This window comes from Stegostoma tigrinum, chromosome 5 (assembly GCF_030684315.1).
Source record: "Stegostoma tigrinum isolate sSteTig4 chromosome 5, sSteTig4.hap1, whole genome shotgun sequence".
Lineage (NCBI taxonomy): Eukaryota > Metazoa > Chordata > Chondrichthyes > Orectolobiformes > Stegostomatidae > Stegostoma > Stegostoma tigrinum.
Genome location: NC_081358.1, coordinates 72,716,959 through 72,744,821, shown reverse-complemented (window position 1 = coordinate 72,744,821; position 27,863 = coordinate 72,716,959). Strand labels below are relative to the sequence as shown.

At 40.5% G+C, this 27,863-nt stretch overlaps 1 protein-coding gene across 3 annotated transcripts in view; it reads left to right on the top strand.

Annotated features, from left to right (window-relative positions):
- Nucleotides 1-27,863, top strand: part of mapre2 (microtubule-associated protein, RP/EB family, member 2) — an 86,155-nt gene that overhangs the window by 37,839 nt on the left and 20,453 nt on the right. For all 3 annotated transcript variants that reach the window (XM_048529047.1, XM_048529048.2, XM_048529046.1), the window contains exon 2: nucleotides 13,172-13,299. In XM_048529047.1, coding sequence (XP_048385004.1) covers nucleotides 13,179-13,299 — 121 coding nt within the window. In that variant the 5' untranslated portion in view covers nucleotides 13,172-13,178. The remainder of the gene's footprint in view (nucleotides 1-13,171; nucleotides 13,300-27,863) is intronic.

Genomic DNA, 27,863 nt, shown 5'->3' with positions numbered 1-27,863 from the left:
TCAGTGGACTCAGCGTTAACTCTGCATTCCAGACCTTTGTTGTTGGGAATGAGATGGGCCAAATCGATCAAGTATCACAGTCACAGAATTGTTATAGCACAGAAGGAGACCATTCAGATTGTTGCATCTGTGTCGGCTCTCCAAATGAGCATCTCATTTTATGCCGTTCTCCTGCCTTTTTCTCGTGAGCTCTTACATTTATTGTTTTGTTTTCAAATAAGTGTCTAATTCTGTTTTGAATGTCTCACTTGAACTTGCCGCTACTGTTAATTGTATTCTAGACCCATATCACTTCTGTAAAAATTTTTTCTCTTACTATTTTTCTGATTCTTTTACTAATTACTGTAAGTACTGCCTCAATCATTTCACGTGTGAGCAATTTCCCTCTATTTACGCAGTTCAGACCTCCCACTGCTTTTGAATTTTTCTATCAAACCAATTCTCAGCCTTTTCCAATGAAAATGGCCACAACTTTCCTCGTCTATCTTCTTTACTGAAATTCCGTATCCCTGAGATAATTCTCATTAACCTCTTTTGTACTTCCTCCAATCTCTTGGCATCTTTTCTAAATTGTTGTGCCCAGAATTGGATGTAATGGTGTAGCTGATGCTGAACTGGTCACTTATGTAAGTTCAATAAAACCACCTTGATTTGCTACAGTATTCCCCTGTTTTAATGACTTGGGCATAGGTACACTAGGTTCCTTTGCTTCTGCACACACCTTTCAGAGTTGTATCTTCTTTGTATTACTTCTCTGATAATCCAGCTGAAATGTAACACTTTTGAAGTTCTGTAGTGTCCTCCTCATGGTTTTTAGAGCTTTCAAATTTTGTATCATCTACAAATTTTGAAATTTGGACCCACACGCTAAGATCAACATCATTGTTATAAATTAGGAAAACCAAAGGCCCCTGGGGAACTCCAGTACAAACTTTTCTCCAAACCCCAACCCTCTCACCCTAGCTTGATCCAGAGTTTTGAGTTTGTTTTAAGTCTGGTCAATTCATTTGTGTCTGATTATGCCTCTGTGAAGCTGACATTAACAGTGTTTTAAATGCAGAATAACCACCTGCCATTCAACCAATTTTGTATGCATGTTGTCCTTGTCCCTTTTTAATTTTATGATCTCTTAACTTAGCTTGCTAGTCTGTGTAATACTGTTAATGTGCCCCTCTGAAAGCCCTTGTGTGTAACTTCAATATCATTACCCTCGCTAAACCTGTCAACAGTCTATTTGATAAGATCCTAAGTTAGTCAAATATGATTTCCTGTACATCTGTCGTGGCTTTCCTTTATATCTCACTTGTTCGTGTGGTTATTAATTTTGCCCTGACATTTTTTTTTGGTAAGCTTCTTCACTACTGAGGTTAAACTGACTGGCTTGTAATTACTTGGCCTACCCATCTTTTCTTTGAACAAAGACACAATTTATTTTAGCACTACCTCTAACAGTTTGACAAAGACTGAAAAGTAATTGCCATGTGTCTGCAGTTTTCACACACTAAAGACCACATGTTTTATTTTTACTGTAATTTCTGATGATGGACTGAATTGGGTAAAGGATTATTTTATAAACAAATAACTAAGGAAATTTTGTATTTTTTTTTAATTACAGAAATGTACTGCACCGTTTACATTGTTGCTTTGTTCAAGTGTTGGGGAAACTTTGCAGACCCGGGATGTGTATACAAAATTAGATTTGGCTGGCAACAAGTAACTGATCATTTTAGGTAGTTGCGTCCATTCATGGATACCAATTGTTATCAGCCCGACAACACTATCTGATTTGCTCCTGGGTAGCTAAATAGATTTTGGGTGCGAGCAATGTCAGCCTTCTGACTGCTTTTAGTTCCTCCTTTTTAAAACAGGTTGGACAACTCCAACCAGAATGTTCTGAATGAATTTGCCACAATATCGAAGCAGTCAAATCGCTACAAAGGCAAGCTGGTACCAATGCAAAACAATCTGAACTTTATTAGGAAATCAGTTACAATAGCTTTTACTACACAACAATACTATGTCTAATCCTATTCAATCCCTGTAAGCTTACAATACTTCTGGAGTCTCTTGTAGATTTGTGTAACCCTGCTCTTGCCCACTTGCTCTCTTGAGCATGCTCCAGCCTGGTCTCCTCAGAAGGTCTGAGAGATTAAGAGAGTGGTCTGCAGGTGAACCCTGTTTCATACCTTTTTTGGATGGTTTTCTGGCACTTTCTATGGTTTTAGCTAGTCAGGAAGACTTGCATTAGTTTGAAACAGTGTCAGTCATTTGGATGGCATGTTACTGTTTGTTTCCTTATGTAGCAGGGCCTGGTGGTTTTCTGTCTAGGCCCTTGTTTGTTTGGGGAGATAAGTTGCTTGGGATCTATCTCCAGGATAACACTTGCCTTTTAAATTATGCTAACATTATTAGCGCATGGGTATTTTCCCTGTCTGGTCTGTGGGTTTTGTGACTTTAGAATTTTACTTGGTCAGTGTACCCAGCGTCCCTTACAGTTTGGCCAAGTTAATAATCTGGCTGTTTTAGCAGCTAGGAGGCTGCTATAGTGCTGAAAGGGAAGGTGATGCCTTTCTCTAGGAAAGTAGTTAAAGTCTGAACAAAACTTGTTTATTCCCCCACCCCCCCGCCCCCAAAAATGTCACCAGTTGATACAAACTTATTTTTAACCTATAGGTCAGAGACTTCATAATTTGAAAAGCAGTCATATTGTGCCTCCTGTGAAGAAGAGAACAAATCTGAAGGTGGGTGGGGGGTGGAAATCAGAACTGAAGGACTTGGGGAAATAAAAGGAATATGCCATCAAATTCTGAGGACTGATGCCACTGCAGAAATTTCCTGTATTTTCTCCCTCTATCCAAAACACCAATCTTTTTAAAAAGAATATTGACTGTATGTTGAAGTGAAAGGGGTGTTAGAGTTTTAACTATTAGCTGTTATCCATGAACTATCAATTCATAGATGTCCTTTTATAGTTAGAATCTATTTCTTGGTTTAAAACTTTTTCTTGTGAAGTATAGAAACCTTGTCCATGTTTTCTGTTAACCTCAGTATATATGACATCTAAATTGGAAATTTTACATAGTTTGATAAAATCTTTAACTTTTGAGATGACCTGCAAATAGTGGGTCTTGATTTCCAGCACACTACCCTGGTGAGGCATAACAACTTATTCCTCCAGAAATACTGACGGCAGTCTCCCTCAGTATGTATCTTGTCAACATTAAGTACAGACAGTCTATCCAAAATTACCGTCTTATCAATTTTAAGCCCTTTCTAGTGATTGAATTTCCTCTTCTTTCGCCAGGCCCAAGCTAGCAAATGCTTCCTTGCTCAAGGTAGACACAGAGTATTCATTTAAAAGCTCAGCTGTACATTTTACAGGGAAACATTTTGTAAGATTCTTTGTAATAAAACATATTTGAAAATGGAAAAGGGCAAGGAATCAGCCAGGAGGGAGCAGACCTCAAAGGGATGAGAATGGGTCTGGGTATCCGAGGATGACTGGCAAAACAGTAACTTGATTGTGGACTCCCTTCGTGGGTTATTTCTCACACAGGTTGGCATATTCATACAAAGTGTAAAGGTAGGACAAACAAATCCAGAGACCCCTACGTGATAGATTAAGTGTGGGGGCGTGGTGACAGTGGGCTGGTGAATAATACAACTACAATCTAAGTTGAATCTTAGAAGGTTGAGGGGAAAGTGAAAAACTAAATTTGGAAAAGCTAAATAAGAAAGGCAAAGAAAGCATGAAAATAAATTGGCAGCTAACATAAAAGGGAACATCTTTTATTGGCATACAATGAACCTCCATTACAAATATGGATAAAAGAAACACTAAGAGGTGAGGTGACAATAACCACTCGACATCAAGACAGCATTCAACTGAGCTTGATTTCAAACAGCCCTAGCAAAACTGATCCCAATGAGAGCCACGGCTAGCTTATTGTTGGTTACAGAAATTTCTGAGCAAGATCCTAGACACGAAGCATCTTGGGAATTTTACATAGTTTGATAAAATCTTTAACTTAAGACGAGCTGCAAATAGTAGGTCTTGGTTTCTAGCACACTACCCTAGTGAGGCAAACAACTTACTTCTGTCAGTATTTCTGGAGGAAGCTCCTCTGATGCTGCTTGGCCTGCCGTGTTCATCCAGTTCTACACCTTGTTGACAAAGAAGTTGGTTGTGCTTGTTGGAGGTCAACTATTTCACTCCTGCGTATCGCTGCAGTAACACCTAAGAATTATTTGGTCAAACTATTTTTCAGCTGTTTCATCAAATGAATTCTTTGTTTTAATAAGGTCAGAAGTCAAGAAATTTGTTCATGCAGTGTTCAGTGACATTTGTGATTCCTCGGCTACTGATGCAGTCAATGTTTGAGGGCAGCAAAAACTGATAATTTTAAGGCTTCTGATAAGTGGCAGACAACATTCATGCTACACCAGTGCCATTTAATGACCGTCACTGGCAAGAAAACATTGAGCCATCTCCCCACAGCATTCAGTGTCATAATGAACACTGAAGCTAGTGTCATCAACATCTTGGCGATTATCTTTGACCAGAAACTAATTTGGACATATCAACTGTATGACAACAGAAGATCTAAGTTCTGCAGCAATTTAGTTTACTTTCCAAATCGCAAGCAGTGTTCATCATTCATAATAAACAATTTAGGAGTGTGATGGAATGTTTTCCACATGTCTGGATAAACTAGGCTCCAAAGCTCAACACCATCCAAGACAAAGCATCCTATTTGATTTGCACCCATCTCCCACCTTTTATTACTCACTCATTCCACCAATGAATCATGGTGGTAGCTGTGCGTATTTGCTGTAAGATACTGCAAATTGCCAGAGAGCATCTTACAAGCCTGTGATTTGTAGTCCTAGAAAGTAGAGGGCAGAAAATGAATGGGTGCACCACTGTCCTGCAAGTTCCCTTCCAAGCAACACCATCCTGATTTGGAACTATATCGCTGTTCCTTCAGTGTAACTGGGTAAAAATTGTGCAACTCCTGTACTAAAAGCGCTGAGAGTGTACCTACATCAGCTGCAGTAGTTCAAGAAGACAACTCACCACCACATTCTCTAGGGCATTTATGTTCAGCTGGCTAGTGACTCCCACATTTTATGAAAGAGTTTTTAAAGAAGTTTTGCTTCTTAAAAAAAAGCCTAGAAACAGGGCTGATTTTAATGATCATAAATAAACATGGAGACAGAGGGCGTAGCTGTCATAGTCAATGAGTATTTTGCATCTACTTTTACGAAGGAAGAAGTTGCTAAGCAAGTCCTGATGAGGGAGGAGGTAATTCAGACTCTTGAAGGTTTTAAAACCTATCAGCAGGAGATATTGGTAGGCTGCCTCCTTTTTAAAATTAACAAGAACCAGGATGGGATGCAACCAAGGAACGTGAGTGAATTATGAAGGCTATGGCAATGTTTTCGAGTCTCCGATGGTACCAGAGAATTAAAAAATTGCAGAAGTTAAGTCCTTGCTTGTAAAAGAATGTAATAAGCCTGACAACTAGGCAACCAATTTAAGCTTATTTGGGAAGCTTCAAAAAAAATGATAATGCAGGTACTGTTGAGGAAAATGAGGGTTAATTTCCAAAGGGCATATTATGCTTAACTAGCTAGTTGGAGATGATTTTGGTCAGAGAACTGATGGATATAGTGTGGTATATGAATATACAAAAAGCATTTAATGAAATTCTGAAAAGTAGACTTGGAAGAAAAATTCAAGCTCGTGGATTAAATAGAATGGCAGAAACATGGATACAAAATTGACTGTCAGGGAACACAGCAGAATAGTTAATTTATAGATTGTAACAGCACAAATAGTGGAATGCCCCGGGGTACAAGCACAAGCACAAAATATGTTGATGATCGAAACTTTGGAAAACTGCGAACAGTGTAGAAGTTCAAAAGGATATGTAAAATTTGTGAAATAGCAGGCAGCCAAGTGGCGGGTGAAACTTAATGCAAATCAGTGTGAGGTGCATCATTTCAGGAGAATTTGGAGACAAGCTGTAATTCTAAGTGGGGTTCAGGAACAGAGAGACCCGTGTATAATCATTGAAGGTGGCAGAACAAGTTGACTGTGTAGTTAATAAAGTATACAACTTCCTTGGCTTTATTAACAAGGATGTGGTGTACAAAAGTTGTGTGTGGCAACAGGCCCTTTGGCCCAACAAGTCCCTCAGATCATCCCACCCAGACCCATCCTGCATAACCCACTTAATTGACACATCCCTAAATACTACGGGCAATTTAGCATGGCCAATCCAGCTAGTCTGCGCATCTTTGGACTGTGGGAGGAAACTGGAGCACCAGGTGGAAACCCACGCAGACACTGAGAATGTCTGTGTGGAGTTTGCACAGTCACTCGAGGGTGGAGTTGAACCCAGCTCCCTGGCTCTGTGAGGCAGCAGTGCTAACCACTGAGCCACTGTGCTGCCTGTGGTTGTACCAGCCACCTCTGGCAGCTCATTCCATACACGCACCACCCTTTGTTGCCCCTTAGATCCATTTTTTAAATCTTTCACTTTAAACTTATGCCCTGTAGTTTCAGACTCCCCTGACTTGGGGGGAAAAGACAGAACATAGAACAATACAGCGCAGAACAGGCCCTTCGGCCCTCAATGTTGCGCCAACCTGTGAACTAATCTAAGCCGATCCACCTACACTATCTCATCATCCATATGCTTATCCAAGGATTATTTAAATTCCGCTAATGTGGCTGAGTTAACCATATTGGCAGGCAGGGCATTCCATGCCCTTACCACTCTGAGTAAAAAACCTGCCTCTGACACCTGTCTTAAATCTATCACACCTCAATTAGCAGCTATGCCCCCTCGTACAAGCTGATATCATCATCCTAGGAAAAAGACTCTCCCTGTCCACCCTATCTGATCATCAAGACCTTGACTATTCACCCTATTCTTGACCCTCCTGATGTTATAACCTTCTATAAGATCACTCATCAGCCTACAACATGCCAGGGAAAATAGTCCCAACATATTCAACCACTATAGCTTAAACCCTCCAACCCTGGCAATGCCTCGTGAGCCTTGAAAGAGGGCAGAAAAGATTTACAACATCTTGCCTGTTGCAGGGAGATCAGAATTGAATAGTAGTCAAAATATGACCTAACTCCTATACTCAATGCACTGACCAGTTCTGGCAAGCATACTCAATACTGCCATCACCACCCTGTCTGCCTGCATCTCCACTTTGGAGAAACTATGAATCAACACTCCAAGGTTTCTTTGTTTAGCAACACTCCCCAGACCTTACCATTTAAATCTATACATGCTGTCCTGATTTGTCCTACATAAGTGCAGTACCTTGTATTTGTCTAAATTGAGGTTGGTTGGCTTGCCGAGCTGGTCTGCTCGCAGACGTTTCATTACCATGTTGGGTAACACACTCAGTGCAGCCTCTGATGAAGTGGGTTTTTCTGCCTGGTTTTTAAACTCCGGGGTCTGTTGCGGTGGATTGCCTCACTTCCGGGTTTCCTCCATAGTGGAATGTATATGGGGTTGAGTTCAATGTGTTTATTAATAGCATGCTTCGTGGAGTGCCATGCTTTCAGGAATCCTCATGCTTGTCTCTGCCTAGCCTGTCCCAGGGTCTTGGTGTTGTCCCAGTCAAAGTCGTGGTTCTCCTTGTCCATGTGGATTGAGATAGTGAATATTAGTCGTGCCTTTTTGTAGCCAGTTGGTGTTCGTGTACTCCTTGTTAGTTTCCATTCTGTTTGTCCAACGTAGTGTTTCTTGCAGTCTTTGCAGGGAATCTTCTAGACGACATCAGTCCTGTCCATAGCGGGGAGCGGGTCTTTAGTTCGGGTGAGCACTTGTTGTAGGGTTGATGTGGGCTTGTGTGCCAGTCTGATGTCCAGTGGTTGTAGAAGTCCTGTGGTGAGTTCTGATGTGTTCCTGATGTAGGGTAGTGTGATGAATGTGTTGGGGCATGTAGAATCTTTCCGATGCTGTTCTTGTAGGCATTTCCTGACCCAGTTCTATGGATATCCATTACCTTTTCCAAGTGCTCAAGGATATTCCTTCTCCTCTTTACCGTAGTTCCGTGTTGCTGCAGTGTGTTGTGCCCTTTTTTTGGCAACAACACAACAATGAGAAAAGGCAGTGGACCCAGCAATAATCCTTGTGGCACGTCGCCAGCCACAGGCCTCCAGCCTGTAAAGCAACTGTCTGTCTCTTACGTTACCTGGCAATTTTTTGACCAGATGGCTAATTTTTCCTGTATTCCATTTGATCTAACCTTGCTAACCAGTCTGCTATGTGGAACCCTGTTGAACCCCTTACTGAAATCCATAATGGTCACTTCACTGCTCTGTCTTCGTCAATTTTCTTTGTCACTTCAAAAAAACTCAATCAAGTTAGAGAGTCACGATTTCCCATACAAAGCCATGTTGACTATCCCTAATCAGTTTTTGCCTTTCCAGCTACATGTAAATCCTGTCCCTCAGAATCCCGTACAACAACTTGTCTACCACCTGACGTCAGGCTTACCAGTCTAACGTTCCTGGCTTTTCCTTACCACCTTTTTAAAATGGTGGCACTATGTTAGCCAACCACCAGTTTTCTGGAACCAGACCTGTGGTTATTGATGATGCAGATACCTCCACAAAGGGCCTAGCAATCACTTCCCTGGCTTTCCACAAGGCTTTGGGGTACACTGATCAGGTCCTGAGGATTTATCCACCTTTATGCGTAAAGATATCTGGTGCTACCACTTCTAAGTGGACATTTTTCAAGATATTTATTTCTGAATTTCCTAACTTTCATATTCTTCCCCACAGTTAATACTGGTTTAGTATCTTGTCCCATTTCCTGTGGTTCCACACTTAAGCAACCTTCCTGATGTTTTAGGGGGCCCAATTCTCTCCCTGCTCATTTTTGTCCTTGATGTATTTGTAGAATCCCTTTTAGTTTTCTCCTTAACCTTATCTGTCAAAGCTATCCCGTATCCCCATTTCATCCTCATGATTTCCCTCTTGAGTGTGAACTCATAAGTTTGTTAATTCTGAATAACGCACAAGTTTTTTTTATATTATCTCTCTTGCATCTGAGCTTTTTTTCTGTATTTTTTTTAGTTCTGACTCAGAGGAGTAACACTCGATTTATGTTCTTATACATCCCATTTGTCGTTTTAGGACTTGCTTGCTGCATCAGACAAATTGACTGTCCCCAATGTTCCAAACACTGGAAGTGGGTGGAGGAAGCGAATGGCAGAATGCAGATTTTCTTTAACTTGATAAAGAGGAGTTTTATTTATCTTAATTATAGAGAATTTTTTTTTCTAGTCAAAATATTTTTGAATTCTTGCTGTGCCCCCTTAATTGGGTTGACATTTTTAGCAACGGTTTCATCCAGTTGGCGAATTACAAAGTGATTGCAGACTTCATGGCTGCACCCAAAAGAGGAATGTTTAATCTTAATAAAAATAGATCCTTTTTGTTAAGATATTTAGCACTAAATACCAGCATTTGGGTTTTGTGGTGGAAGTGCTCCATTGATAACTGTTGGAGTACGCAATTTAACATTGCAAAAAAACTCTCTGCCTGGATTTATTTTGGTTTTGATTAAATATTTAGTTTTCAGGCACTAACTTCTTATGGCACCTTTGGCAAGCTTTGTAAGATCTCAATATTTGATTGAAATGATAATTAAAACCTTCTACGAACATGGTATTTGAGTCCCAAAGTCACACAAATCTGAAGTAGGAGATGTGTCGTCAAAACTCCAAAACAAAATCCTTTATTTGTCTGCTTTTTAGTGTTTCTGGAGTTATTTTTTTACAGTTGCTGACCAGAAATTCACCATTTCATATGTGCCCCTCCCTTTTTATCATATCATATTATACCACTTACTTTGTATTTGGTGGGGGAATCAATTTTTAACCTTTTTTTGATAAAAATAAATAGCAAAATGGCAGGCTTTTGACCACAGCCTCCACATTAGTATTACTGATCACATGAACACATCAATCCACTGCAACTTTCACAGGCCTGACAGGGACACTAGGCTACAAATCGTAGAACAAACCAACTCATTGACTTATGCAGTGGATAGGATCCGATGGGACACTGACAGCTCAAAATATTGCAAAACTATATATAACTCCCAATATTGCAAAACTATATATAACTCCCAATTCTATACTTGCATATAACCCACTCTTAGTGCAACTTATTACTTTCTCCAATAATGTATTTCCTTTAAAATAGTAAAATTAGCAATATTATTTGACATTTTGTCAAAAAACTTTGAATGTCCATTTGTATCATATTCACTATATTTCTCTGCCCATCATTTCTGCCATTCCCTCTAAGGCAACCTCAGGTCTGTTATGCAAAATGTTCATTCTGAAATTTAATTTGGCTGCTTTATAAATGTATTTTAATCAAATAACTATTTAACTTCTGTTATAATTTCAGTTATAATTAAAGGTTCTAAAATGTTGAGTGGATGACAGTGTTCTAATTTTACTAGAAGAGTTTGGTTAGTTCTGGAGCACAAGTCTTCAGTACTATTGTTGGAATGTTTTCAGGACCCATAGCCCTTGCAGTATCCAGTGCCTCCAACCATTTCTTGATATCGCGTGTAATAAATTGATTTGGACAAAGATTGTTATTTGATGCTGGATACCACTGGAGAAGTCTGAGACGGATCACTTACTCAGCACGTCTGCTGAAGATTACTGCAAATGTTATCTTTTGCACTAATGTGTTGGCTCTTCCATCGTTGAGGATGGGGATATTTGTGGAGCCACTGCCGCCTCTGGTGAGTTGTTTAATTGTCCACCCCCATTCATGACTGGATATACAGGACTGCAGAGCTCAGATCTGATCAGATGGTTGTGCGACCACTTAGCTTTGTCTATTACATGCTTACATGGTTTGGCATGCATATAGCCATGTTTGGTAGCTTCGTCAGGCTGATACCTGCCTCCTGCTGCTGCAATTTCCATTGAACCAGGATTGATCCCCTGGCTTGAGAGTAATGATTGTGAGAGGGGAATTGCTGGGCCATGACATTTCAGACTGTGTTTGAGTAGTTCTCCTGTTGATGGTCCATGATAGCTGATGGTTGCCCAGTCTTGAATTGCCAAATCTGTTCAAAGTCTGTCCCATTTTAACATGATAGTGCCACATAACATGGGGGGGCATTCTGAATGTGGAGTTTGTCTCCACGGGGACTGTGCATTGACCATTCTTACTGATACAGATAATTCTCTTATAATGCAATAGTTACATATTTGTATGACCTTAGTTACATATTTGTATGACCTTATGCTATTGAAAGTCACCATACCTGTAGAAAGTTTGCATTATCCAAACAGAGCTCACTATTCATCAGTCAAGTTACAGCCGATTTATGTTAATGAAACGCACATTATAGCAGAACTACCTGTACTGTCATGGGCAGCTGCATCTGCAGCTGGCAAAGATGAGGTCATGTGTATTTTTTCCCCTGTATAGGGATCCTCGCCACTTGCTGCAAATCCAACCGAGTCCAGGACTTGAATGTAGTACTGTTGCCAAACCATTCTTGATGGTGGACATTGGAATCCCCCCATCAAGAGTACATTTTGCACCCTTACCAGCATCAGTGCTTCCACCCAAGCGCTATTCAACATGGAGTACTGATTCATTAGGTATGGTATGTGGTAATCAGCAGGAGGTTTCCTTGCCGATGTTCAACCTGAAGCCATGACACTTTGGAATCAATGTTGAGGACTCCCAGGTCAAGTTCCTCCTGACTCTGAATACCACTGCGCTACCACTTCTGGTGAGTCTGTCTTGTTGATGGGGCAGGACATACCCAGGATGGGACATCTGTGAGATATGATTCTGAAAGTATGACTGACTGTGTAAAGTTATTACTTGAGTAGTCTGTGAGACAGTTCTTTCAAATTTGGCACTAGCCCCCAGATGTTAGTGAGGGTCATCTTTTTGCGGATTTAATTTCTTCATTGAGGTTTTGTAGCAATTAGTGCAATTGAGTGGCTTCTTCAATCATTTCAGAGGGCAGTTAAAAGTCACTCACAATGCTGTAGATCTAGAGTCGCATGTTGTCAAACCCTGAAGGACGTTAGTGAGCTGTATAGGTTTTTCTGATGATTGACAATGGTTACATGGTCATCAGTGGATTCTTAATTCCAGAAATTTTTATTGAATTCAAGTTCCACCGTCTGCCATGCCAGGATTCAAACCCAGGTCCCCAGAACAGTAGTTAAGTTTCTGGATTTATAGTCTAGCAGAAATACCACCAAGCTGTTCCTTCCTGTAGCAATAGTATTAATGATTCTTGGAGTACAAGGAGGCAGTGTTGTAGTACAGTGGTGGCATCCCTACCTTTTGAGACAGGAGGTTCGGGTTCATGTCCCGCGTGCCCCAGGGGTGTGTTAGTAATCCTCGAGCGTGTTGTTTAGAAAACATTTGGAACTGGAGAGTAACATTTATTGAAGCTCAAGCATGGAAAGGCATCTGATTTTGTATATCCCGCACCAATTAGTATGTAAAGGAGCTTCCAGCAAAGGACTTACTTACTGTTTAATTCCTTCAAAACTAAAAATTCCAACTGAATAAAATGTAGCTGGTGATAAAATTACAAAATACAGGGATGAACTTGGATAACAAATAATTCAGCAAATCTGATGATGCTGTGCTTTTTTTTTGGACAAAAGAATTCTCATCTGTGAAAATAAATCAGCCAGTTGTGATGTGCAAATGAGTGTCAATCAATTTTCACTGATATGTCGTGAAGAAATGGGCATAATAATGCTTGTTTGTGATCTTTGAAATATGAATACCTAACGGACTGAATAATCTTTTCATTCCATTGGAAAATCATTATTGTGAAAGTTAAAACCTCTTGGAAAATGCAAGATAATACACTTATTCAGCTTTTAACTGGATGAATACTGCTTTCTTAAACAATTTTGATGCAGTGTCTCTTGCCATCTGTCATTTGTGATGCAGCAAAATGTTGCTTTGCAATTTTTTAACACTTTTTTATCTATTTCCCAGTTGAGTGAAAGTCGTTGGGAAGCTAAGAGTAGACAAATGATGATAAACAAATTGATGCAGATTATGTTGAACATATTTAATTCACTATTAACTTTGTATTATAAAATTATTTTTCAGCTGGGGAATGGCCGTTAATGTGTATTCGACATCAGTAACTAGTGAGAACATGAGCAGGCATGACATTATGGCCTGGATAAATGACACAGTATGTTTAAACTACACAAAAATTGAACAGCTTTGCTCAGGTAAGAGTGAAATCTCTTAAAGAAATCCCATTTTAAATATGCTTTTTGTCTTATATGGTGGTAGTAAGCTCAACATTTACAGGTTGTTACGTGTGGTCTCTGACAATTATTTTGTAATGGGTGAAGCATGCTAATCAATGGGTAAAATGCTAATCATTGAGCTTTGTTTAGGAATTATTTAATGTTGACGTATTTGGAATATTCAAAGAATGTTACTCACATGAATATATATTCATAAATTTATTGCTCACTCTTGGTATAGTTAAATTGCATGTTAAACCTTGGTGCAAAATGGAAATCATTGAATCTAGAGGTTGACAGTATTAGACAAGAACTTTCAAAAGTTGATTGGGGATGGATATTAACAGGTAATGGGAAGCCTTCAAAAATGGGACCACAAGAGTCCAGAAACAATGTTTTCTTGTTGGTAGGTGTAGGGAATGCTACATGACGAGAGGAATTGAGATTTTTGCCAAGAATAAAAAGGAAACACATGTCGGGTATAGACAACAGGGGTCGAGCGAATCCCTAGAAGAGTGGTAAAGGCAGTAGAAGTATACTTGAGAGAAATTAGGAGTGCAGAAAGGGGATGTGAGATGCCTTTGGCACGTAGAGTTAAGGAGAATCCTAGGAGATTCTAAAAACACATTAAGGACAAAGGATTAACTGTGGACAGAATATGGCCCCTTTAAAGATCACAAGGCCGTCAACGTGTGGAACCGCAGGAGATGGGGAAGATACCAATACAGTATTTTGCATCTGTGTTTACTGTGGAGAAGGATATGGAAGATCGAGAACTTGGGGAAATAAATAGCAACATCTTGAAAATGTCCAAGTTACAGAGGAGGGGTAGCTGAAAATTTTAAAGGCATAAAAATGGATAAATACCTGGAATCTGATCGAGTATACCCTAGAATTCTGAGAAATGAGGGAAGTAATTGCTGGCACCCTTGCTGAGATATTTGTATCATCAATAGCCACAAGTGAGATGCCAGAAGACTGAAGATTGACTAATGTTGTGCCGCTATTTAACAAAGGTGGTAAGGAAAAGCCAGGGAACTATGGACCAGTGAGCCTGACAACAGAGGTGGCCAAGTTGTTGGAGCGGTTCCAGAGGAACAGTGTTTACATGTATTTGGAAAAGCAAGAACTGACTTAGGGATACTCAACATGGCTTTGTGTGTAGGAAATTGTCTCACTAACTTAGAGTCATAATTGTAGATTTGTACAGCATGGAAACAAGTCCTTTGGCCCAACTCATGCCAACCAGATATCCTAAATTAATCTAATCCCATTTGCCAGCATTTGGCCCATATCATTCCACACCCTTTCTATTCATATATGCATCAAAATGCTTTTTCTGTATTGTAATTATGCCATACCCCACCACATCCTCTGGAAGTTCATTGCGTTCACACACCACCCTCTGCGTGGAAAAAGTTGACCCTTCGATCCTTTTTTTAAATCTTTCCCTGCTCACCTTAAACCTATGCTGTCCAGTTTTGGACACAGCGATTCTGGGGGGAAAGACCTTGGCTATCCGCCCTATCTTCGCCCCTCATGACCTTAAACCTGTATAAGATCACCCCTCAGCCTCCAATGCTCTAAGGGAAAATAGCCGCAGCCTGTTCAAGCTCTCCAACCCTGGCAGCATCCTTGTAAATCTTTTCTGAACCCTTTGAAGTTTCCTATTGTCATTCCTATGACAAAGAGACCAAAACTGGACAAAGTATTCCAAAAGTGGCCTGACCAGTGTCTTGTACAGTCACACAATTGCTGTCAATGTACTGACCGATTAAAGGCAAGCAGACCAAACGCCACCTTTGCTATCCTGTCTGCCTGCATGTTCACTTTCAAGAAACTATGAACCTGTATTCCAAGATCTTTGTTCAGCAGTACTCCCCAGGACCTTAGCATTAAGTGTATAAGCCCTGTTCTGATTTGCCCTTCCAAAAAATGCAGTAACTCAAGTTTATCTAAATTAAACTCCATCTGCCATTCCTTGGCCCACCTGCCCATCTGATCAAGGACCTATTTGACTCTACCTCCAATTTTGGTCTCATCTGCAAACTTACTAACCATACTTCCTATGTTCACATCCAAATCATTTATATGACTCATGAAAAGCAGTTGTTTGAGTTTTTTGTAGAAGTGGTGAAGAAGATTGATAATGTCAGCGGTGGATGTTTATCAGTATGAACTTCAATAAGGCATTCGACAAGGTTCCGTGACTGGTTAGCAAGGTTAGATCATATGGAACACTAGTCATTGGATACACAACTGTCTCACAAGTATGAGACAGAGGGTGGTGCTGGAGGGTTGCTTTCTAGATTGGAGGCCTGTGACCCGTGGTATGCACGAGGGTCAGTGCTGGGTCCACTTTTTTCTCATTTATATAAATGACTTGAATTTGAACGTATGGTTGGTAAGTTTGCAGGTGACACAAAAATTGGTGTGGTGGACAGCTAAGCAGTTTACCTCCGAGTACAATGGGACCTTAATCAAATGGATCGACAGACTGAGCAGTGGCAGATGGAGTTTAATTCGGATAAATGTGAGGTGCACGTTTTGGATTGTCAAATCAGGGTATGACTTGTATGTTTAATTGTAACTGGGAGTGTTGCTGAGCAAAGGGACCTTGGAGCACAGGTTCATAGTTCCTTGAAAGTGGAGACAGGATAGTGAAGATAAAAACCAAAAGAACTATGGATGCTGTAAATCGGGAACAAAAACAAAGGTGCTGGAAAAGCCCAGCAAGTCTGGCGGCATCTGTGGAGGAGAAAACAGTGAACACTTCGGGTCCGTGTTCTGAGGAAGGGTCACCGGACCTGAAATGTTAACTCTGTTTTCTCCTTCACAGATGCTGGCAGACCTGCTGAGGATAGTGAAGATGATATTTGGTATGTTTGCCTTTGTCAGTATATTGAGTATAGGAATTGGGAGGTCATGTGGCTGTGCAGGTCATTGGTTCGGCCCCTATTGGAATACTGCATGCAGTTCTGGCCTCTCTGCTTGGAAACATGTTGTGAAACTTGAAAGGTTTCAGAAAAGATCTACGAAGATATTGCCAGGGTTAGTGGGTTTGAGCTATAAGCTGGGGCTATTTTCCCTAGAAAATCGGAGGCTGAGGGGTGACCTTGGTTTATAAATTTATATGGGGAACAAATAAGGTGAATAGTCTTTTCCCTATTTAGGGGAGTCCAGAACGAGAGGACAAATGTTTAAAATGAGAAGGGTAAGATTTTAAAAAGGAATATATGGAGCAGCTTTTTCACTTGGATGATGTTGTATGGAATGAGCTGCCAAAGGAAGTGGTGGAGGCTGGTACAGTTACAACTTTTAAAAGGTATCTGGATGGGTATATGAATAGGAAGGGTTTAGGAGGTGTTTACCCCACACATGGCAAATGGGACTGCAGTAATGGGGGATACCTGGTCAGCATAGACCAGTTGGACCAAAGGGTCTGCCTCCCTGTTGTTCAGCTCTATGACTCTCCGGATCAGACTGTTCAGAACAAAGCAGAATGAGACTCGCTGGTTTTGGTTTGTAGCATTGTGGTGTCTGGTTTCAGTTAAACCTATTCCTACCTGATTTTTTTTTTCCTCCAAATGTTTAAACATTCCAGATAGGGACAGAAAAGCAGTATAAGTGCGAGAATTCTCCTTTGTGTCAGACAATAGTGTTCAAGTGAGCAGTGTAAAAATGGACTGTATAGTGAAACTCAAACTGTGATTTTTTTGAGGAATAGCAACTTTACACAGATTTCCACTGCTGCTTTACTTCCGAAAGAAGGGAGCTCCACATTTGAGAATGCTGCAGATTCGTATTTCCATTCTGACAGTTTTTTCATTGTGCATCAGTCTTTTCACAGCAGTCAGCTTCTGTTTTCAGAAGCTGCAGACAAACAAGAATTATAAAAGACCATATAATGTAAGTGTACTGGGAGGATAGACTGCCGGGTGCGTGGAGGGGGAATTGTAGGGTTTTGTACAAGATAACAAAGATTCAGGTAATTGTTGCAGTGTTTATGGAAATTTGTGGTGAGTCGGGGAAATGGGGTTTGGTGTGGTGGCTGCAGTCAACATTATGATGGGGTTATATTGTGGGTCTCGCAGTAGCCAGCAGGAAATAGAGGAGCAACATGTAAGCAGATAAGGGAAAGAATTAAAAACACGCAGTGGGGTTAGCATTGCTGCCTCTCAGCACCCAGGACCTGGGTTCGATTCCACCCTCTGGTGACTATCTGTGGAGTTTATGCATTCTTCCTGTGTCTGCATGGGTTTCCAATCTGAAGGCACGCATATTAGGTGGATTGACCATGCCAGATTTCCCAACGTGTCCCTGACGAGTAGGCTAAGTGGATGAGTCATGTGAAATGTACGGCTACGTGGATAGAGGTAAGGGGGTGGGTTTGGGTGGGATGTTTTTAAGGTCTTTGTTGACTTGATGGGCCAAGTGGCCTGTTCCATACCATTGGGATTCTATGAACAGAGTTGTTGTGGTGGGTGATTTTTAACTTGGTTAACATTGACAAGGACACCCTAGTGCAAGAGGCTTAGATGGGACAGAATTTGTTTGGTGCATCCCAGAGAATTCTTTTGAAACACTGCGTAAATAGTCGAACTAGGAAGGAGGCCGTGCTAGACCTTTATAATGGGCAATGGAGCCTGGCCAGGTGATCAGAATTTCAGTAGGGAAGCATTTTGGGACCGGTGATCATGTATCATAAGCTTTGAAGATGTGTTATGGCTAGGAATAAGATTGGTCCTCGGGAGAAAATGCTAATTTGGGGAAAGGCTAATTACAATGGTATTAGGCAGGAACTTAAGAAATTAGACAGGAGTGGCTGTTTAAAACAAAATTGGCTTTGCTCTAGGAGGCAAAGGGTGTTTTTCTGACTTAAGGTGCGTGACTTGTGCTCCCCAGGGATGAGTGCTGGAAGCTGTTCATAACATATATATTTGGAGGAAATTTCTCATTAGTAAATTTGCAGGTGACACGAAAATTGGAGTTGTGGATAGTGAAGTAGGATATCAAAGAATATGCAGAGTATAGATCCGTTCCAAAGTTGTGCAGAGAAATGGCAGATGCAGTTTTATCTGGACAAATGAAATGATGCATTTTGGGAGGTCACATGCAAGGCAGAAATATACTATTAATGGCAGGGCCCTTGATGTTATCAAGGAACATTGATATACAAAAGGATCTTTGGGTACAAATCCATAGCTCCCTGAAAGTGGCAACATCCGTGAATAAGGTGGTGAAGAAGGCATTAGGGCATGCTTGCCTTCAGCTGGGTATTCAGTATAAACGTTGGAAAGTTGTGTTCCCGTTGTAAGGCTTTAGTTATGCCACATTTAGACTGTTGCACCCTCCACGTCCATCCTGTAGTGTAGGGCCAGAACTGCATGCTAAAGAGGTTCACCAGGATGTTGCCTGGATTGGAGTGTATTAGCTGTAAGGAGGAGTTGGACAAACTTGAATTATTTTAATGAGACTGTGGGAGGCTGAGGGTGGTCCGTAGCATTATGGCACGCATAAAGCGGATAGTTGGAGTCTTTTTCCCCAAGAGTGGAAAAGTTAAGTATTGCGGGGTGTATGTTGAAGGTGAGAGAGAAAATTTTCAAAGTTTCTTAAAACTTGCACAGAGGGTGATAGATCCTTATAATGCTCTGCCGGGGAGATGGAAGATGCAGGTGAGTTAGTGAAGTTTAAAAGATGTTTAGACAGATGAAGAAGCAGCGAATGGAGAAATATAGACCATGTCCAGAAAGTTGGAATTAGCTTAGAATGGCATCGTCATCAGCATAGACATGGGCCAAAGAACCTGTTCCTGTGATGTACTGTTCTCTGTTCTAATTGGCTTAGTGACATGAGGTATAAGTTGATGGTCGAAGGGTGTTTTTTTTCCCAACTAGAAGGCTGTGTCCACTGGGGTCCAACAGTGTTCACTTTTGGAGCCTTTGCTGTCTGTGGTTAACATAAATGATGAGGATTCTAATACAGGAGGTTTGGCTAGTAAGTTTGCTGATGGTACAAAAATTGGTGCCGTGGTAAATAATGAGGAGGATAACTACAAGGGAATATAGGCAGGCTAGTCAGTTGGGTTGATCAGTGATAAATGGAATTTAATCCAGATAAATGTGATGTGATGCACTTCGGTAGGACAAACAAATAAAGGGAATCCGTGATGAATCGTAGCATCTTGGGAAGTGCTGGTGATTGGGGAGTCCTTGGCATTCATGTACACTGGTCTGTTAAGGCATCAGGATGGGTGGATAAAGTACTTAAGGCATTTGGAATACTTTTTATTAGTTAAGACATAGTTTAAGAGCAGTGAGGTTATGCTGGAACAGTATAAAACATTGGTTAGGCCGTAGCTAGAGTATTCTGCAGTTCTGGAATCCACTTTGCAGAAGGCATGTAATTGAACTGGGAAAGACAGAGGTGATTTACTAGGATGTTGCCCAAGGCTGGAGAGCTCAGCTATTTTTAAAAAAAAGACAGTAGACAGACTGAGTTGTCTTCCTTTTGCGTATTGGAAATTGAGAGGGGACATGATTTGAAATGCACAAGTTTTGAAGGGCATACTTTTCTCCTTCAAAGGAGTGAATAATGACCAAAGGATATAGATTTAAGGTCCCCACTAGAAGATTTACAGGGGAAATAAGGAAATATAATTCTAATGATGGTGGGGATCTGAAAGTCATTTTGCCAGGAAGAAACACTCTTAACATTTAATAACCCACAACCTTGAGAGGCTAAGGCTTGTAAGTCTATCAGCCAAGTGCTGGAAAATGGAGTAAGAGTCGTTAGGGTTGTTTCCGACTGAGGGCAGCTCAAACTATAGACCACAAAAAAAAATTCCCAGAAAGCATGCATGCACACCTATTCAATCAGTATTTAACTGTTAACTTTTCCTGAGTAACTATAGAACATAGAGTAGTAGTGGAGAGTGGTGGGCTTGTGGAATTCATTGCCAGAGTGCAGTGGAGGCTGGGATGTTAGATGCCTTCAAGGCAGAGATTGACAAATTCTTGATCTCTCAAGGAATAGAGGGCTACAGGGAGAATGCAGGGAAGTGGAGTTGAAATGTCCATCAGCCATGATTTACATGGTGGAGTGGACTCGATGAGCCGAATGGCCTTACTTCCACTCCTATGTCTGATGGTCTTATGATCTTATTACAGCGCAGTACAGGCCCTTAGGCCCTCCGATGGTTTCACAGGTTGGTGTAACAATCTGAAGCCCATCTAACTTACACTATTCCATTATCATCCATATGTTTATCCAATGACCATTTAAATGCCCTTAAAGTGGGCAAGTCTACTACTGTTGCAGGCAGGGCATTCACGCCCTTGCTACTCTCTGAGTAAAGAACCTACCTCTGACATCTGTCCCGTATCTGTCGCACCTCAATTTAAAGCTATGTCCCCTCGTGCTAGCCATCACCATCCAAGGAAAAAGGCTCTCACTGTCCACCCTATCTAATCCTCTAATCATCTTGTATGCCCCTATTAGGGCACCTCTTAACCTTCTCTCTAATGAAAACAGCCTCAAGTCCCTCAGCCTTTCCTCATAAGACTGTCCCTCCATACTAGGCAACATCCTGGTAAATCTCCTCTGTACCCTTTCTAATGCTTCTGCATCCTTCCGATAATGCAGCGACCAGAACTGTACGCAGTACTCCAAGTGCAGCCACACCAGTTTTGTATAGCTGCAGTATGAGCTCATGGCTCTGAAACTCAATCCCTCTACCGATAAAACCTAACACATCATACGCCTTCTTAACTACCCCACTCACCTGGGTGGCAACTTTCAGGGATCTATGTACATGGATACAGAGATCTCTCTGCTCATCCCCACTACCAAAAATCTTACCATTAGCCCAGTACTCTCTATTCTTGTTACTCCTTCCAAAATGAATCACATCAGGGTAAAGTGTTGGAGAGGATTATAAGGAGTTTCTTTTCTGCATTAAACTCCATTTGCCATCTCTGCAGCTTATCTATGTCCCTCTGTAACTTGCAATTTCCTTCCGCACTATCCACAACTCAACCGACTTTAGTGTCATCTCCAAATTTACTAATCCATCCTTCTATGCCCTCATCCAGGTCATCTATGAAAATGACAAACGGCAATGGCCCCAAAACAGATCCTTGCGGCACACCACTAGTAACTGAACTCCAGGATGAACATTTTCTCATCAACTACCACCCTCTGTCTTCTGGCAGCTAGCCAATTTCTGATCCAAACCGCTAAATCACCACACTCAATCCCATGACTGTATTTTCTGCCATAGCCTGCTATGGGGAACCTTATCAAATGCTTTACTGAAATACATATACACCACATCAACCGCTTTACCCTCATCCCCGTTAGTCACCTTCTCAAAGAACTCTTAAGGTTCGTGAGGCACGACCTACCCTTCATAAAACCATGTTGACTATCCCTAATCAAATTATTCTTTTCCAGATGATTATAAATACTATCTCTTATAATCCTTTCCAACGCTTTACCCTCAACCGAAGTAAGGCTCACTGGACTATAATTACCAGGGTTATCTCTATGCCCCTTCTTCAACAAGGGGACAGCGTTTGCTATTCTCCAATCTTCTGGCACTAGTCCTGTAGAAAATGACGACATAAAGATTAAAGCCAAAGGCTCTACAATCTTCTCCCTAGCTTCCCAGAGAATCCTAGGATAAATCCCATCTGCCCCAGGGGACTTACCTGTTTTCACACTTTCCATAATTGTTAACACCACCTCCTCATGAACCTCAATCCCGTCTAGTCTAATAGCCTGTATTTCAGTATTCTCCTCGACAACATTGTCTTTTTCCTGTGTGAATACTGACGAAATATATTCATTTAGTGCCCCTCCTATCTCTTCGGACTCCATGCACAACTTCCGACTACTGTCCTTGACTGACCCTAATCTTACTATAGTCATTCTTTTAGTCCTGACATACCTGTAGAAAGCTTTAGGGTTTTTCTTGATCCTACCTGTTAAAGACTTCTCATGTCCCCTCCTGGCTCTTCTTGGCTCTCTCGTTGTAACTCTCAAGCTCCCTAACTGAGCCTTCATGCCTCATCTTTACATAATCTGCCTCCTTCCTCTTGACAAGAGACTCAACTTCTTTAGTAAACCGCCGTTCTCTCGCTCGACCACTTCCTCCCTGCCTGACAGGTATATACTTATCAAGGACATGCAGTAGCTGTTCCTTGAACGAGCTCCACATTTCAATTGTGCCCAGCCCCTGCAGCTTCCTTCCCCATCCTGTGCGTCCTAAGTTTTACCTAATCGCCTCATAATTGCCTTTCCCCCAGCTATAACTCTTGCCCTGCGCTATATACCTATCCCTTTCCATCGCTAAAGTAAATGTAACCGAATTGTGGTCAGTATCACTGAAGTGCTAACCTACCTCCAAATCTAACACCTGGCCTGGTTCATTACCCAGTACCAAATCCAATGTGGCCTCGCCTCTTGTTGGCCTATGTATATACTGTGTCAGGAAACCTCTGTTTTATTTTGGTCAGAGTTTTCTGGTTTAAATAGTGATATCCAACTGTTTTCAGAAAAAGGATGAATTCCAAGAGAATCTTCAGTTTCCCAAGCACTTCCTTCAAAGCCTACTAAAATGAGGATTCCTCAGTGTCCCAATGAGCTGTTCCCATCTATGCTGGAGCAACACCTGTCTGGTCAATGGAAAATCTTGGTCAATGTGTCATGCAGCATCTGTGGAGAAAAAACAAATTTGTTTTAAGATTGACCTGTCATCTGACTGTTGCCTGACCTGCACTGCATTGCCAGCATTTTGTCTTATTTTCATTCCTAGCATTTGCAGAATTTTCTGTTAGCTCTCAAATTGCCACTTCTGATCATAAGCGGTGCAGGTCAAATGGAAATGAGTTTTTGTTGATTTTTTTTTCAGCGTCTCCATGTGTTAATATTAGTGAATTGCTCATTTTTACTCAACATTTTCCTTTGCACTCAATCTTCTGCATGCTGGGAGTAATAATTTTAGACCGTCTTTACCTGCATTCCTTGTAACTGTTTGTGATTCTAACACAGGAGAATGTTGTGTTTGTCTAAGTACTCCTGTTTCCATGTTAGACATTAAGCTACTGTATTTCATTCATTAATCCTATATTTTAGTTTCCCCACCTATGTTTTGGGGATATTAAAATGTCTCCCCCACGTCTGACCAGAAAAAGTTAACATGAAAAGGGGAGGGGAATAAATATTGTCGCATGTAAAACTTTTTCTCAGAAGTTCTGCTTCAACAAGCTGCTGATGCCTGCAAGTGCTGTTACCAGTAATGATGCAATTCCTCAAGAAAATTAACTCGGGCTAACAGTACCAGACTGTAGTGGTGCTGAGAAGCAGTCTGCTTTCTGTTCCTGTGAGGTTTCTGAATATGAAAGAAATGTTCGTTCTGCTAACTGGTGCTGGAGGAGTTGTGCTCCAATTGTTGCTGATGTTTTGAATTAATGTTACTGAATTTTTGAGGATTTTTGCCAGGTCTTTCTCTATGTTCCTTTTCCATGCCATTAACTCCAATTTTTCATGTATGAGACAATAGTGATCCTTGTTGTGTCTCCATATTAATGATGAGAGTTCACATGTTGAAGTGCATCCTCTACCAATTTCTGTATTTGTGAGATAGTTGGATGTTCAGATGCCTTCTGGTTGGACTGTTGCCTGTTTCCCTTATTGTTATCACCAGACCTGATCCCATCTAAAACAGGTGAAGGAAACTGAATGCAGGAAGCAGTGAAATAAGCGGATCAAACTGTATCTTGTGTCTTGCAACTTCCTGACTATTAAGTATTGCTATTGATGGCTGCAGTGCCAAAATGGACTAGTGCTTGAAAGTCAGTGTGTAGAATCCTACTTTTCCCTATGCTTGATGTTGTTTGAGATTTTTGTTATGTACCAGACCAAACCAGCTCAAAGATTGTTAAGAAGATAGCCTAGACCCTAACTTTTTCTTATCTTAAAGGTAAGTGTAATGTGTTGCATCCCAGATACAACTTGATTGTTCAAACTGCTCGACTTTGAGCAAAACGCGTGTATTTTAACTGCAGTGTAAACATAAAAGAATTGGCTTAACTGTAACTCTTATAGAAATACTTAATGTACATGAACTACTATTAACTGATCCAAAATAGTACTATCCCATTAACACACGCTTCACTAAGGTAAGTGCGCTAAAACACATTGTCTCACATGCAATTTGGGCAGCAGGAAAAGAAGCCTAGCTTTTAGCTGTAATGGAGAGAGGAATAAGAGCTTCCACATCCAGCTTCAAGCCCTAGCAACTGCTACTGAAGACTAAAACTTAATAGAAAAAAAATTCCTGGTTCTTGATCCCACCTGTTCAGGCTGCTTCGATTGTTCCAAAATTTGAAAAAAAAAATCAAGACCTCCGAAGCTGATTATTGGCTTTGGGTACACTGCTCAGCATCTATTTCTGTCAACCTTTTTTTTTAAAGTACAAAATACACCTCTTAAAGCCATGGTATCATCACACCCCATACCCTACCCTCTTGAAAACCAATCAATATACAACAAAGCCTTATTTTTGAAAACCTTTGGCTTTTTACTATTAATACTCTATAATACCAGTACATTACATTGATTCTAAGCATGCAAGCATTCACAAGCAGTCTATTTCAGTCTTTTTTTCCTGCCACCAAATGCCTGTGTTTTGTTTCATCAAAGTCATGACAACGTGTTGGCAATTACATTCTCTCGTTCTGTCACGTATATAAATCTGAAATTGAAAGACCCATCTAAATGGTCTGGTATTTTTATCCTTAAATTTTTTCAAAATGTTTTAAAGGGTTATGATCATATTGCAGTTGTTTAGACACGTTACTGGCAATATAAATGTTGAAATGTTGCTACACCAACACCAAACCAGAGGTCTCCTTCTCAATTATGGAATATTTCTGTTGATTCAGTTTTCTGGAAAACTGACCAATAGATCTTTCTGTTGTCTCATTGTCATCTTACAAGGGTACAGCACTGATGCCTACATCGCTTGCATGGATATCTTTGGCTTTGCATAATTAGGTGTGGCTAACACTGGAACAATGGTTAACTTTGTTTTCAGGCTGTCAAATGCCTTCTGTTAACTAACTACACCACCATCCAGTAGAAGTTTCTGTACTACTTCAAGTAAGTCAGTAGGGCAACCACACTACTAATTTTTGGTGAAAAATTCTGATTAAGTCCACTAAATCCCTGGAATTGTCACACTTCCGTTCTCATTTGGGAAATTCCCTAATAACCTTTTTTGTTTTCTCATTCCATGAGGCCATATCTTCTGTTCATGTCCAATAATATAGTCCAGGAACATGACTTGAGCTTTTGTGAACTCTCTGTTAGCCAGGTTTATCACCAAATCCGCCTCCTAAAGTCGCTCATACAATTCTGATAGATGCTCCAAATGTTCCTTCCACGTGTGACTAAAAACCACCAGATCGTTGATGTATGCCATGACTGGGTACTCCAAAATGAGTTTATTGATTAGTCTTTGTAATGTGGCTGATGCATTTTAATGAAAACTGAAATTGTCTACGCGCTTTCCGATGAAGGTATCTGCCAGTGTCCTTTTTGAGTAAGTCCAACTTTGAGCCAGAAGTTGCTTGTCCCAACTACTTAGTACAGTTTTCCAAAAGTGGAATAGGTTATGAAACAGATTTTGTAACTGCATTGACTCTGCTGGTTACCATCAGTAGTAGGGGTCAGCTCCAGTCACTGTAACTTACTTCAATAATATTATCTTTAAACATGCACTCAATCTCTTTGAATCTGTGCCAACTTTAGAGGGTTACTTTTTTAAGGATGTTGCTTAATTGGAACAGCATTTTTATGTAAAATTTTCCAATTAGTGCTTCCTAGCTTGTTACCACATATCTCCCCATGTGATTTGTAATACCTATTCAGATCATTTTGATTTCTTTCCTCTGGAAAATAGCTCAATGTGTCCCAATTTTTGAGAACTTCCTCTGTTTCCAATTTAATTTGAAGAATGTTTAATTGTGAATCCTCTGAGCTTGGTTCTTCACTCTGTGGTTTAACTGTAGCACGTTGTCCTTTTGCTTTGCTCCCCTATCAAAATCCATGTTGAACATATACACATGACACACATTGTGAGAATTCTATTTGACATTCTTACCAAATAATTCACCTCACTCAATTTCCTTTTGATTTGATAAGGCCCACTAAATCTTGCCTTTAAAGATTCAATAACACTTAATATCCAGTAACAAAATTACAAATGTTTGTTTTTTTTTGGTCGGCTTCCTGTTTCATCATGTGCTGTGTGACTTTCAAATGTTGCTTGACCACCTCACTGCCTATATTTAGTCTTTCCCCAAAATTTGATGCAGTCCAAATATGTGTTCTTTGAAGGCTGACTCTTGCCAATTTCTGAATTAATTTTCAGTGGTCCTCTCGCCTAATGCCCCAAAGCTAATTTAAAATAGATAAATTTCATTGATTCATTACGTGCACCCCTAATTCTAAATGTACAAATGGAATTATTTTGTTCCCATCCTTTGAGGGCTTATGGTCAAGGCTATCCAACGTAGTCTTTAATGTTCCCTGCAATTCTAGATGACACACAATGGATTTGAATTGTTTTATTCCAAAGCTATCCATAACTTCCTTAAATAAATTTGTAACATTTGAACTTTGATCTGATTTTGTACTTCCCTAGGCAGTCTGTATCTAGTATTTTTTTTAAAAAAAGAGGAACTCTTCCACAGTCCTTTTACAGCTGTGATGCTGTGTAATAGAATGGCCTCTCAAATTCTAGTGGACATGTCCATTACGGTGCAAAAAGTTCCGTCTTTTTGTCTTAATAGGCATCCTATGCAAACAACTAAGGCTCTTGTAAGAAGTTCCTTTAATGTAGGAATAGTATCGATTGGTGCTGGTTGTATCAATACCTGAGGTTCTCAAATTACTTGTGGGTAAAGTACAGCCACGTCCTTATGCCGCCCAAGCCCATCAACATTGGGCCCCGACCCAAAACATTAACTTTCCTGTTCCTCTGATGCCACCTGGCCCGCTGTGCTCCTCCAGATCCACATTGTGTTACAAATAGAAATGTTTCAGTATTTGGACTTGAGTTTTCCTTACTCAAATGACTAACCTGGGTGGTGTTAATTCATGTGCTACCTGCAATGACTCCATTCTGTAATCCGCTAGTCTTAGAACTTGATATTTAAATATGTGATGGCCTCCATTTCCTTATCAGGAGTTCACTTTTAAAATAGTAACTTCCTGGGATATGCTCAGATTTTTCTGTATCTGCTTTTTAATGCAACTGCTTTAGCTTTTCATCTTTCTGTTGTAATTCAGTTAATTACACAATTTAAAAATATTCACTTATCCTTCACCTTTTTTGTTTTTTTTTCTCAACCATTTGATCAAAGAAGGTCTCTAATAGTTGAACCTTGATGTCCTCATCTTTTTAATCTTTAATTTCTTCTCCTGTTTCCCCTTGTGGATTTGTGACCTTGTTGCTGGAACCAGGAAAAAATCGC